Source organism: Lagenorhynchus albirostris, chromosome 16, assembly GCF_949774975.1.
Source record: "Lagenorhynchus albirostris chromosome 16, mLagAlb1.1, whole genome shotgun sequence".
Taxonomy (NCBI): domain Eukaryota; kingdom Metazoa; phylum Chordata; class Mammalia; order Artiodactyla; family Delphinidae; genus Lagenorhynchus; species Lagenorhynchus albirostris.
This window is the reverse complement of record NC_083110.1, coordinates 81556476-81570310: the sequence shown is the minus strand read 5'-3', so window position 1 is coordinate 81570310 and position 13835 is coordinate 81556476. Positions and strand designations below refer to the sequence as shown.

Sequence of the window (13835 nt, the reverse complement as noted above, 5' to 3'; positions counted from 1 at the left end):
TACAGAAAAGGTAGTGTTTTAAGAAAAATGCAATTTAGATTTCCTACAAGCACGTTAGACTAAGCTAATGCAAATGTATCCCTTCCTGCTACAGATAAAAACATTAGATACATAGTTAATAATATAATAAGTGAAGAGAGAAGCAGAGCAGTGGATACAAACATATTCCTTTGTGGCTGTTGTTAGGTCTTGGCCTTTGTTGGGTTTGGTAGTAGAATGGGCCCAGGGCATGGGGGCTAGAATGCTGATGTCCAGAGATAGATGAGACTTTGGCCAGTGGAGATGTGGGAGCTAGAATTTGGACCCTTCCCTAAAGTTCTCTGCCTTGAAGATCTGCCTATACCATAAAAGAGGATTAGAAGTTAAAGTACCGGTCGTACATGGGTGTGGGCTCCAAGTTTATTCTGTCTCAGTGCTACAAAAATCAAAAGTTAAATCATGAACATAAAAATAGACACGGACTATTAAAGTCCTTAAAGCCTCGGTTAGTGGCAAAGTCAGAATCCGCCTGGAGGGATGCTTCCACCATCCAGAGCGCACAGGATTCAGAGGTGAAACAGCTGGCACTGTGCGTAAGGTCGCAATAGAGTGACGTAAGCTGTGTAAACAAATCTACCGTGGTGGGACTGGGGGGTGGAGTAGGGGAGTGGCGTCAGGAACTCTTAACAAACAGGAGAATACAAACCTGTAAGAATCTGAATTAACAGAAGAACCTGAAGTTCACTGTAAAGGTAAATATTTTAAGAATTTTAAAAATGACTTAAAAAGAAATAGAGCCATGATGCAGAAAAGGATGGTATGAAAAAGGAATTGGGAGGTTAAAAAAAAAAAAAAGAAACAACTTCTAAAAATGAATGATACAGTCGTTGAAATGAAAAAAAATTCTCAGGTTAGACACAGTTGAAGACAGAATTAGGGAATTAGGAAATTTATCTGGGGAAATCACCCAAAATACAGCAAGAGAGATAAAGAGATAAAAAGTGTGATTAGCAGTCAGAGGAAAGAATGAGAAGGTTCATTAGGGAATCTAGAAGGAAGGAATTTAGAATATGGGAGAGAAAAAGATAATGAAAAGATCTGATTTGAAAAGAGTAATGGCTGAGAATTTCCCAAAATTGAAGAAAGGCATTTGTTGCCAAGTAGTTTTGAAGAAGAACAAGGTGAGGGAGATCACCAATCAGATGTCAAGATATATTACAAAGCTGTAGTAATTAAGACAGTGTTATTGGCCTAGGGGTAGACAGATAGACAAGTGAATAAAACTGAGAGCTTCAGTTAACCAAACAATGTAGCTCCAGTGCATATATGGCAGCTGGATATATTACAGACAATGTGTTACAAGTCAGCTGGGAATGACCAGTTACTCTATAAATTGTGCTAGGACAATTGGCTATCCACATGTGAGGAAAAATAAAATTAGATCTCTACCCCACACAAAAATCAATTCTGGGAAGTGGGGGAAAGGTAAAGAACCTAAATGTGGGGAAAAAAAAACCCAAAACAAAGAAACCTTTAAAACCTTCAGTAGAAAGTATAGGAGAATACATTTATGACGTTGGGAAGATTTATAAAAACTAATAAACCCAAAGGGAAAGGACTAACATATTTGACTATGCACATAAGACGTTGCATATCAAAATTCCTCCTTCACTGTTTAAGAAGATACCATAAAGCAGGGAACACATTTGCAACACACAAAACAGAGAGTAGCAGATAAAGGGGTGAAGTATATGAATTGGCAGTTCAGAGAAGAGGACACCCGGTCAGCCAATAAATATTAAGTGGAGATTCAACCTCTCTAATAATTAAGGGCATGCAATTAAAGCACCAAAAATAAAAATGTCTGCTGATGTAAGTGTGGGTGAGGATGTGGACCTGAAGGGTCTGTCCACTTTAGTGGAGCCAGTATAACCTGGCATAGTGACTTGGAGAGCAGATGTCTAGTAAAGGTGATGGTAGGTGTCCCTGTGGCCTGGAAGTTTCAATACTAGGTACATATTCAGATGTGCCCAGGGAAATGTGTACAAAATAATTGTAGCATTGTTTGCTTAGCAGAAAGCCAGAAACCACATAGACGTCCATCAATAGGAGAATGGATAAATGAATTGGCTATATTTATTCAGTGAAATACACACTGCAGTGAGAATGGATGAACTCAGAAAAGGAAATTACAGAAGAAAATGACACCATTTAGATACAATTTTCAACAAGTAAAACGTCGATACATATTAACTAAAAGAATAAAAACGTTCCTGAGAATGATGGACTGAGTTCAGCATGAGAAGGTTATTCCTGCCTAGGGAGTGAGGGCTCAGATATGGTGCGTGTTTCAGTTATATCTGTAATATTTTACCTCTTAAGCTATGTGATGGATCATGGGGGTTGTTATATTGCTGTCTATACTTTTGTGTGTTTCTGAGAAGTCCTGGTGAGTCTTGGATGTGATGTATGTGCACATCCATCATGGTGAAACTGAAGAACATTAAAGACAGAATTCTGGAGAGCTGCTAGAGAGAAAGGACTGGTATCCATGAGGAAACAGGGACTTGAGTGACAACAGACCCCGCATTGTAACAGACACCAAAGACCTTGGAATGACACTCTGAAATGCTAAGGGGACTGTCCTGTGTGAACACGTGGCTGTGCTAGGCTCAGAGCAAGAATGACCAGTGAGTGCAGTGGGAATTCTCTTCCCCCCATAGTAATTCACTTGCCAAAACTGACTCTGGAAGAGAGAATGTAGACCAATCACAATGGAATAATTTGGGAATGTTCTCAAAAGCTACCATCCCAGATGGCTTTATAGGTTTAAAGAAATCCTACCTGAAGAACACATGGATGACTTGCATTAGAAAAATGACTACATTGTTTGGTCGAAGGAGGAGGGAAAAAAACAAATGATCATCTTAATAGAGACAGAAACAGTGTTCAGTTACTCCAAATCACACTCATGATAAAACCAGAAATAGAAGGGTTTATCCTGGTAAGGTTTAAGGATCCTCACACTGGGTGGGCATTTCTGCTGATGAAGAGAAAAACACAAGTTTGTTTTCCGTCACCACTTCTGCTTACCAGGGTTTCTAACTCAGACAATTAAACAAGGAAAAAGAAACAATGGCAACAAGAATTGGGAAGGAAGAAAGCTAAATTGTTATTTCCTGATGATATTATTATCTACATAGAAAATCCAAGAAAATCTACAGATCAACTACTAGAACTAATATTCAACAAGATTGTTGAATATAAGAAAAACATGCAAAAATAGGATGGATGAGTGGTTAAAGAAGTTGTGCTATACATACAACGGAATATTATTCACCCATAAAAAGAAGGAAATCCTGCCATTTACAGCAACATGGATGGACTTCGGGGCATTATGCTAAGTGAAGTAAGTCAAACAGAAAAAGACAAATATTGTATGATCTCTCTTATATGTGGAATCTTAAAAAAAAAAAAAAAGCTCATAGATACAGAGAACAGATTGGTGGTTGCCAGAAGTGGGGGGGGGGAGAAATTGGTGAAGGGGGTCAAAAGGTAAAAAGAAAACAGCAACAAAAATCTTTTTTAAAAGCAGCAGCAGCACTGGGTAAGTGGGCTCTTTAAGCTCCTGAGGCTCCTTCCAAGGGCAGCCTCTTAAGACGTCAGCATCCCCTCCAAGGTGCCAGGATGTCCCTTCCTGAGCCCATGTCAATGAATTTGAGATAAAGCAAACTTATGTAAGAGAACAGCCTATATGTATTTTGGAGAGTCTGTCCTTAATGCCTGCTTTTGAAGTCCAGGAAAGCTGTGCCTACAATTTTTTTTGGTCTTAAACTCAAGACTTTTCCTAGAATATATACATTCATCCTTACACCCTATTTCTTTATTTTTGGCTGCGTTTGGTCTTTGTTGCTGTGCGCAGGGTTTCTCTAGTTGTGGTGGGTGGGGGCTACTCTTTGTTGAGGTGTGTGGGCTTCTCATTGCGGTGGCTTCTCTTGTTGCGGAGTACAGGCTCCAGGTGCATGGGCTTCAGTAGTTGTGGCATGCGGGCTCAGTAGTTGTGGCACGTGGACTCAGTAGTTGTGGCTTGTGGGCTCAGTAGTTGTGGCTTGCGGGCTCTAGAGCGCAGGCTCAGTAGTTGTGGCTCGCGGGCTCTAGAGCGCAGGCTCAGTAGTTGTGGCTTGCGGTCTCTAGAGCGTGGGCTCAGTAGTTGTGGTGCGCTGGCTCTAGGGCATGGGCGCAGGAGTTGTGGTGTGTGGGCTCCAGGGCGCGGGCTCAGGAGTGTGGCTCGCAGTCTCTAGAGCGCAGGCTCAGGAGTTGTGGCTCGTGGGCTCTGGGGTGCAGGCTCAGGAGTTGTGGCTCATGGTCTCTAGGGCACAGGCTCAGGAGTTGTGGCTCGTGTCTAGGGCACAGGCTCAGGAGTTGTGGCTCGCGGTCTCTAGAGCACAGGCTCGGGAGTTGTGGCGTGCGGGCCCCTATACCCTATTTTTAAAGTTGCCTGTTTGTCTCGCAAGCTCAACAACAGCTCCTCTGCAAAGCTCTTGATCCTTGTACATCTGGGGTGAGAGCGCTGCCTGTCGCACTGCTGTGGCTGGTGGAGCTGCGCCCTGCAGAAGCCTGGGCCTGGGTTCAGGCCTGTGTCTTCCTTCCCAGCGTGAGCACCTGACTCAGCCTCAGAGGAGTGGAGAAGGTTATGGGGTGTCATGTCACGCTACCTCCCCTGACTTCAGTGCTACCCACTTATCCTTTCCTTGGTCTAAATGGATTGCTTCCCAAACTTGATCCCTTTAAAGATATTCAGTAGGAGACTGATTATAAACATCGTGTGCTCATCGTTGTTTGAACTGCTCACCAGACGCTGTCGTTGGGTACCGATAAGTACTAAGCTTTGTTCGCGTTGGCCATGCCCGCCTCCTAGAAGGGCCCTAGCGGATTAGGCTAGGACACGTTCCAGCACACGGGAGCTACGGGACAATCTGGAACAGAGGTAAAACGTGACCGCAGGAATCAAGTCTTCTTTTCCTTGGTTTGTGCCCTGCTCTCCAGCACTACTTCAGACGTATACAGACAAATAATCCTTCCTAACAAGGTGGAAGGTCAGGTTCAAATATAGAATTCTTGAATTTCTCAGAGTGCCACGCCGGGACATGGTGGAACGAGGGAAAGCTGGCCCCTGGCCCACCCCCCTCCTCAGCTCAGGCCTTGTCCTGCATGACAAGGGGCCTTGAGCACGTGCACGTGGACACGTCCACCCCATCCACGTTCCTGCTCCCACATCTCCACACCCCTCTCCAGCAAGCACCCGGCCCGTGGGCATCTTTCAGGCTTGCAGCAATCGCACTAGTGATGTGCTGTGATCTCAGGAGAATGCACCTGCAGGAGAGGCTGGCCTAGCCAGGGGACAGGCTCTAGAAGGGGACAGGGCCTTTGGGTGGGAACATCCATGGAGAGGTACGGCCAGAGGGGTCCCTCTAAAGCATGAACCCAAATCAGGGGCTCAGTGCCCAGACATCCCCCATCAGACGTGCCTCCAGTGGCTGGTCCCTGCCACCAGGTGTGTCGGAGTCTGAGGACGTCAGGCCTCACATCTGTATCAGGGACAGGACAGGTCCTCTGTGGGTGCCCCTGGGGGTCTGAGCTTTGAGGGGGGCTTTGAGAGGAACACTGACAAACTGGACTGTGGGGAGAAGAACATGGTGATGTGGGAACTTGAAGTCGGGTCAGGGAACAGAGATTGGGTGGAAGGTTTAAATGAGTGGTTCCTTTGCGTGGGAGGTTCTAGATCTCAGTCCTCTTGTTGCTGTGTCTCGCGCGTCCGATTGTCCTAAGTCCTATTTGTTCTGCCTTCAGCGTGGCTTCACGTACACCCCACCCAAGCAGGAGGGTGGGGGTGGGGGCAGGAATGAGCATCTCACTGAAGACCTTTTCAACAAAAAAAACTTTTTTGACCCACGTGGTGGTGTTGACGACGATGATGATGAAATTAATTAAAAAGAGTCGCTCGTCTTCTCCCCGCCCCTCCCCCCAGTCCCAGTGTCTCTCCCGAGAGGCCCGTCTTCTCTGCAGCCTTGCCTGCTGACCTGTCCCCTCCTCTACCTCTCCCGCGGCCCCTCCATAGAGCCTCCACGCTCTGTCTGGCCTCTTCCCCGCCTCCCCACCGGGGGCCCTGCTGCTCAGGGGCTCCTGACAAGAGTTTCCGGCCAGAGGAGTTCGGGAAATGCTGCATCCTTTCCCCACCTTTGGAGGTGTGATGTACATTAGACTGTTGGTCCCGAGAATCAAGTGAAGAGATGGGTTTGATTTTGCTCAGCCTAGTATTTCTAGAACGTCCTTTTGTCAAGGGACGCCTGTTATACATGTGCTTCTGAGACTGTTTTGGAAAACACAGGTCCATTGAACAAATCCAGCCTCTGTATTCATCGTGGTCTTCAGGACCTTTTGCAGCCTGGCCCAGCCTGACCTCCCCTGACCTTCCAGGCAGATCTCCCGTCCCTGTCTCTGTGCACCATGAACCCTGGCTTCGGTCACACAGGCAGCTGCTCTGGTTCTGGAACACTCTGACCTGCCGTTCTCACTGCCTGGGGTGCCATCTCCCATCTTGTAAGGTTCTGCTGTGCCTCCACGGTCCATGTGTGTGAAGCCTTCCCCACCCCTCGTCAGGTTCATCAGCCACAGCATCCCGTTCCAGTCACCCCAGTGAGCCATCCGTGTGAAACGGGTGTTCACGAGCTTGGGTGCTGCTTCCCTTGCCGACCGCAAGTCCTCAGTCTCTCTTGTTGGGTCCCCGTGGCTCAGGGCAGCACCCGCCTTCCAGGAAACAGGATGCCATCGTGGACCGGACTGCTCTGTCCCCCCACCGCCTGGCCCACCACTCCCTTCCTGGCCTCAGCCAGCGCAGCGAGCCTTCTGCCACAACGGCGCAGCCTTGGAGTGCAGGGGTGCCCTGCCAGCCTCTGCCCAGGGGCCACGGAGCCACACTGCTCTTTGCCGGGACAGTGGCAAGTGTGATAAAGGTTTTTGGATGCTGGACAAGACCTCTCATTTCATGGTGGCACAGTGTCTGGCCACGGGTCTGCCCCCAGCCGTCCGGTGCTCCTAGTGACTTCTGCGGGCGAAGGTGAGGAGACAGGAGGTCTGCTCCAGGGGCGGGGAGGGCGGGGGACCGGGTGCGGATCCTCCCGACGCTGGGTTACTTCCAGACCCTGGCCCCTGCTGCAGTGCTTTTGTGCTGAATCATATTCCATATTTAGACATCATTTTTAAAAACTATTTATGAATTTATAAATGATTTTTATTTTTTTTCCCTCTCATAGAACTGTGGGAGAGAAGAGAAGTAACATTTATTGAGAACATTCTATGTACCAGGCACTGTAGGAAGTGCTTTAAATATCTTACAGTATTTTATACATATTCTATAAATATGTACTTACCGCAGAAATAAGTGTTAGCTCAGCCGTTTTAAATGCAGTGCTTTGTGTTGGTGAATGTGAAGCCAAGGTAAATTGATTCCCACGACATGCTGTTTTATCATTGTAGGGACATTTTAACCATCTGGAGAGTTGGTAGAAGATGCAAGCTGAAAACGGAAGATTCCAGTTGTGGTTTTGAACCCTCACGTGCCAGCGAATGTAAACCTCTCCTGGGTGGATGTGTGTGCCCACCTGTTCAAATAGCGCCCGGTACCCTCCCGTCAGGAAATCCCACGTCCTCCTCCGCTCCAGAGCCAGAAGAGCCTCCAAATGTTACTCCTCATGAAGCCTCCTTTCAAATGCATCTTGCTTGAGAAGAAGATCAATTGCTTTATTTAAAAGTTTAAAAACTTCAGTATCAAACTTCCCGTGAGGTTTGAGAGCCCTGTAGCTTACGGAGCCATATCCAGATGTCGCCCCACTTTATACTTTTCTGTTGTTTTGTGGATGTATCCAGAGCTGCTTATGTACTCTTTTTTAATTAAAAGTCTTATTTTTATATTGAAAATGCTCTATAATCTTAAACTGAATTTCAGTAAATGTTAGGATCCAGTCTGTTCTGTGTGATTCCCCAACTAAACTTATCAGGCACAGGACCACCTTTATGTTAAAATGGGAATTTCTCACCTTCTCTTGCGTTTTCAGTGTATGGCCTGACTGTGGAGACTGGCATTGTTCCCCTGGGTCTGCAGGCACCCTGAGATGCCCTTGTCACCTAGAGACGGGTCCTGGTGAAACCACTGGGTCGTAGGCTTGCTCTCGGGTCCTTTGCCCGGGCGGACGCAGCCCCGTGCTCGCCGTGTTGCCCTGTGTTAGCTGTGTGGCCGTGTCCTCTGCCAGTGACGGGCTGCAGCATCCGCGTCCCGAAGAGCCCGACCCGTAAACCACTGTGTGTAGTCACGGAAGTACCTCATACTGGAAAGATGGGGCAGAAGAAGACACAGGGCAGAAAGGAGCTTAGTGCGACCGTCTGTGATATGGATTACCCAGTCACTGGACGCACTGCCAGGTTCAGGACAGAAAGCTGACTTTTCTGTCCGCAGCATCTTAAACCCGAGTAAGCTCGCAGAGCTGTGACTTGATGAGGAAACGCCAGTCAGGGCAGAGAGAAAGTACTGAGATTTGTGGCCTTAAAAATACATCTTTAAAGAGCTTTAATTTGCTTCTGTCTTTTCCAAATGAGATACACATCTTAATTTTTATGGAAAACGTGAAAATTCTTAGATGACAACATTTTGTTTTGTGTATAAGCTCTTCCTTTTCCCCCAAATTCATGGGGCGAGGAGCTGACCACATATTCACAGCTAGGTGTTTTGGTAATTGAAGCAGCACAGCGGTCGCCCCAGCCGTTTACATGGACTGAAAGCTTTCCTGGGGGGGAAGAGCCCCTGTGCAGCACCCTGCCTGGCGCAGGACGGACGCCCTTGGGTAGAGTTGGGTGGACGTGCAGTCAGGGCTCACCTTCCCGCGCTGCCTCCAGCGTCTCGGCTGCCGTCCCTCTGTGAAAGGGTCTGGTGACCCACAGGCTGTCATTAGTGTGAGACCCAGGAGTGAGACCGAGGCCTGGCCACTGCTCAGGGTCCGTCCCCTGCCCTGCCACATGGCTCCTTTGAGGCCAGAGCAGGCGACCTTCTCTGGAAAAGCCCCGTATGAGGAGTCCTCACAGTGTGAACGTGACAAGAGGGGTGAGGTGAAGCCGGCCAGCGTGCGGGAACCGGCAGTTTTATCCTAAATTCCTACAGTTCTTAAATGGTAAAGAGAAAACGCAGCATGGAAGAGCTTATGGGGGCCCCTGGGAGGTGTGGCCTCAGCATTCTCTGTCCCTGTAGAACAGGCCCGCGGTAGAGTGTGCTGGGTCTAGGCTTCCAGAACCACCCCTGTGCCCCGCGGAGCCCACCAGCAGGCCCTCTTGCCCAGCAGAGACCTCTGGCGCTGCAGAGCCTGGCAGCACGTCCTGCAGCCCACCTCGCCCACCTGGCCTTTGACTTCACCCCGGCTCCGGAATCGTCCCTTCTGTCCCGCCCAACCCGCCTCCTTTTGGGCCCTGCAGCCTGCAAAGGATGAGGGAGACGACGTTTTGGTAAAACTTTCTTAATTGGCTTTTTTATGATTATAAAAATAATACTTGTTCATGTAGAATAAAATAGAGAAAGGAAAACAAAACCCCTCACCCCGCATTGCCACCCTTGGCCTGCTGGCGGGCCACCCTCTGGATGTGGACTTCTTTTTTACTTCTGAGTGTTTTGTAGTGAACATGCTCCCACATCATTGTAGGAAAACATCGTTTTAAAAGGTGGCACGGTACCCCACCTGGGGACAAGCAGGGCATTGTTTTGATGGCTCTGACACTAGCTGTGCCCTTTGGTGGGGAAGGGCTGGCTTTAAAGTCCGTAGGCAAGTTTGCAGGGAGCCTGTCTGTCTCTGCCGGGATGTAAGGGGATGTGACAGGCAGGAAGCAGGCCCGCCGCCCGGAGACCCCGCACAGGGACCACCTCTCCCTGCCACACCAATTTGTCCACACCACAGGTACGAAAACAGACTAGCGACACGCAAAACCTGCACAGATTCCACGAAACGGGGTTTTGACACACCCATGACGGCATGAAATGTGATTATCCCTTTAAGGTGCTTCGTCTTTCTCTTCTTGTCAAAAGAGGAGGAACACTGAGGAAACAGACCAGGCACTTGCGTATGTGTATTAGATATACATATACATGAATATCCATCCATTAAATTTTCCATTTCTTCTTAATCATGATCTGTCATTGTTTGCTTTTTGTGTAGGGACAAAAATATCAACACATACCTTTTATCATTTTACCAAATAAGTTTATAATGGTTTCTAAACCTTGGAACAAATTACAAAACTCTCAGAAAATTCAAAAGCATGGTAAATGGTTATCGAAGACTTATTAACATCACTTGAACTGTTTTGCCTGCTTTTAAAATAGTTTATTTTCAAATTTGTTTTTAATGCATTTCAAAATGATACCTCAAATTCACACTTACTAAAGAAAAATTTTAATTTTAGATAAGTTGAAATGAAATATAAATATAAAAGTCAGGGAGCTTCCCTGGTGGCACAGTGGTTAAGAATCTGCGCTCCCAACGCAGGGGACACAGGTTCAAGCCCTGGTCTGGGAAGATCCCATATGCCGTGGAGCAACTAAGCCCGTGCGCCACAACTACTGAGCCCGTGAGCCACGACTACTGAAGCCCACGTGCCTAGAGCCCGTGCTCCGAAACAAAGAGAAGCCACCACGATGAGAAGCCCACGTGTCACAACGAGGAGTAGCCCCCGCTCATTGCAACTAGAGAGAAACGTGTGCAGCGACAAAGACCCAACACAACCAAAAATTAATAAATAAAATTAATTTATAAATAAATAAATAAAAGTCAGGGACTTCCCTGGGGGCGCAGTGGATAAGGCTGCGCGCTCCCAATGCAGGGGGCCCAGGTTCAATTCCTGGTTGGGGAACTAGATTCCACATGCGTGCCACAACTAAGGAGATGGTGAGCTGAAACTAAGGAGCCCAGGAGCTGCAACTAAGGAGCCCGCCTGCCGCAACTAAGACCTGGTGCAACCAAATAAAATAAATTTTTTTTAAAAAGTCATCTATGATCCCTATGCAAAGGTAACTAATGTTTACATTTCAGCGTGTATCCTTATAAATCTTTTTCTGTGTGGACACGCACATCTGTAGGCCTGTACTTTTGATGTTAACATCATGTACCTCTTCTCATGTCAGCAAGTGTGTATGAGGTTGTCATTCTAAAGGGCAGCATCAGGAGTTCCCTGGTGGTTTAGTGGTTAGGATTCAGCACTTTCACTGCTGAGGGCCCAGGTTCAATCCCTGGTGGGGGAACCGAGGGCCCAGGTTCAATCCCTGGTGGGGGAACTGAGATCCTAAAAGCCGCACGGCATGGCCAAAAAAAAAAAAAAAAAAGAGGGCTGCATAGTATTCCATTGACTGAAAATACACAGTGCATTTGCCCACTTTCTGTCTAATGTGCATGTAGGTTCTTTGCATTCATTCATTCATTCTTTCTTTCTTTCATCTACTTGCTATCACAAAAATTGCTGGATAAATATTCTTACATATACTTTTTTTTTTAATTTATTTTTGGCTGTGTTGGGTCTTTGTTGCTGTGCGTGGGCTTTTCTCTAGTTGCGGTGAGCGGGGGCTACTCTTTGTTGCGGTGCGCAGGCTTCTCATTGCGGTGGATTCTCTTGTTGCAGAGCATGGGCTCTAGGCCCGTGGGCTTCAGTAGTTGTGGCACATAGGCTCAGTAGTTGTGGCACGTGGGCTCAGTAGTTGTGGCTTGCGGGCTCTAGAGCGCAAGCTCAGTAGTTTTGGCGCACGGGCTTAGTTGCTCTGTGGCATGTGGGATCTTCCTGGACCAGGGCTCGAAACCGTGTCCCCTGCTTTGGCAGGTGGATTTGTAACCACTGCACCACCAGGGAAGTCCTACACATACATTTTTATAAAGTTTTTCAATTATATTCATAAGAGAAGATTCTAGAGGTTGTATTGCTAGGTCAGTGGGTGCACTTGTCTTCTGTCCTCTGGAAAGGTGGTCCCATGTCCCTTCCCTTTCACCAACACCGAATAGAACCCACTCTTATTTTTTCTTTTTAACTTAGCACGTCTTAAACACACACAAAAGTAGGCAGAAGAAATAGTACAAGGACCCCCTTTAGCCTTTGGCCTGCTCCAACAAGGGTCACCACGGCCAGTCCTGCCCACCTCCTCTCCCCCTCCCTGTGTACTGGAAGCAGATCCCAGACATAATATTAGTTCAACTATAATTATTTCAGTCTGTTCTCCCAAACAGACAAAGTGAAAAGCATAACCACAATACAATTTTCAGCCCTCAAACAAAATTTACAATAATTCCTTATACTATGAAATCTCTCTGTAGTCTTTGGTCAAATTCCTACATGCCTCTTCGATTTCACAGGTGACTGTTTTTATTTTGTTTGGTTTTTCATGACTTGTTTGAGTTGGATGCAGGACGCAGACAGGGTCCACGCACCTGAGTGGCTGATCTGTCCTGAGTCTCTCATCATGGGTCCCCCACCTCCTGTCCCCACTTGCAGTGTATTTTCAGGAAACTATTCGTAGAGTTTGTGCTGAGATGTTGCTAATTGCATCTCCCGTGTTCTACCTACTTCTCTGACCTCTGTACTTTCTATAAATTGATGTTGATCCAGAAGCTTAATCAGATTCAATTTTGATTTTTTGGCAAAAGTTCCTTTTTGATCCCTGCCAATCTGACCTTTGCACCAAGTTCGTGGTCTTAATGCGCGGGTCCTGCGTTGCGTTTCTGACACGTGTCATCGGCCACGTGGGTGTCCTTTCTGAATGTCCCATCTTTGGCCATTTTCCTGTTGGGGTGCATGTCATGGTCGTTTATTTTTAGGAGTTAAATAATAAGTCTGTTTTCCTCTCATCTCTTACATGTATTTTTTTCCCCATTTACAATTTTTCACATTCTTTTCAGTGAGGTCTACAAAGTCCTTTGCTGGAAGTTTTTAGCTGTCATATCTGTTGGCCTCTTTTTAGCCTGTTTCTCTTCTTGGAACCATTCGAGAAAGACCTTCCTTTCCCCCGGATTACATACATTATATGAACTGACATGTAAATTATGCATCGACATTTGTCATGATTCTGATTTCATTTTGAACACATAGAACTTTGCTTTAGCTGCAAAGTTCGGGGACATAAAGGGTGATATATCTAACTTTTCTTTTCCCCAAATATTAACCAGTTATTCTAACCACATCTTTCTGCACCGATTATAAATCCCACTTCTATACGTGGGGTTGCTTCTGTACTTCCTCTTCTGTTCTTTGATCTTTCTCATCTGGTGGCTGTTACACCACCTGTGCGTGTGGGATGTGTATGTGCGTGTGGGGGGGGCCTTTTTGTTAAAATATAACACATGAGCAGAAAAGGGAAAAAAAGGAGTGTCCAGGCCCAGCGCACACGCTTGTGTGGACGGCTGATGCGGCACCGCCCCCTGGTATTTGTCAGATGCTCCCGGTTCTCCTCACGTGCTCGTTCTTCCAGATCAACTTCAGGATCGTTTTGTCAAAATATCAGAAGTAAAAACCACATAAAGTATTTATTGGATTTGTGCTGAATTTACCGATTAAATGGGATAAGCGGTGACTTTACACTGTTGTGACTTGTCACCGGAGACACAGCACACTTTACTCTGATAATACTTCTTCCGTGTGCAGCTAAAAGTTTCCTTCTTTCCCCTCATTTTTGGTTTTTGTTTTGTTAGTATCAGTCTCACACTTTAAGCTCAGTCCTAGATCATCTTTTTTCCATTACATTTTCTGATTATAACTGTTATACCAGATCATTTCCGGAAATT

General features: G+C 46.6%; 1 protein-coding gene across 2 annotated transcripts in view; it reads left to right on the top strand.

The window, feature by feature from the left end:
* C16H10orf143 (chromosome 16 C10orf143 homolog) overlaps positions 1-7956 on the top strand; it is a 39762-nt gene extending 31806 nt beyond the window's left edge. Inside the window, exons 1-2 of one of the 2 annotated variants that reach the window (XR_009536140.1) lie at positions 5970-7096; positions 7516-7956. Coding sequence is in view for 1 of the 2 variants with exons in the window: in XM_060126557.1 (XP_059982540.1) it covers positions 7516-7545 (30 nt within the window). In the remaining variant the exon portion in view is untranslated. Of the gene's footprint in view, positions 1-5969; positions 7097-7515 lie in introns of those variants that run through there. The other variant, XM_060126557.1, reaches the window with a different exon arrangement.
* Positions 7957-13835: the final 5879 nt, after the last annotated feature.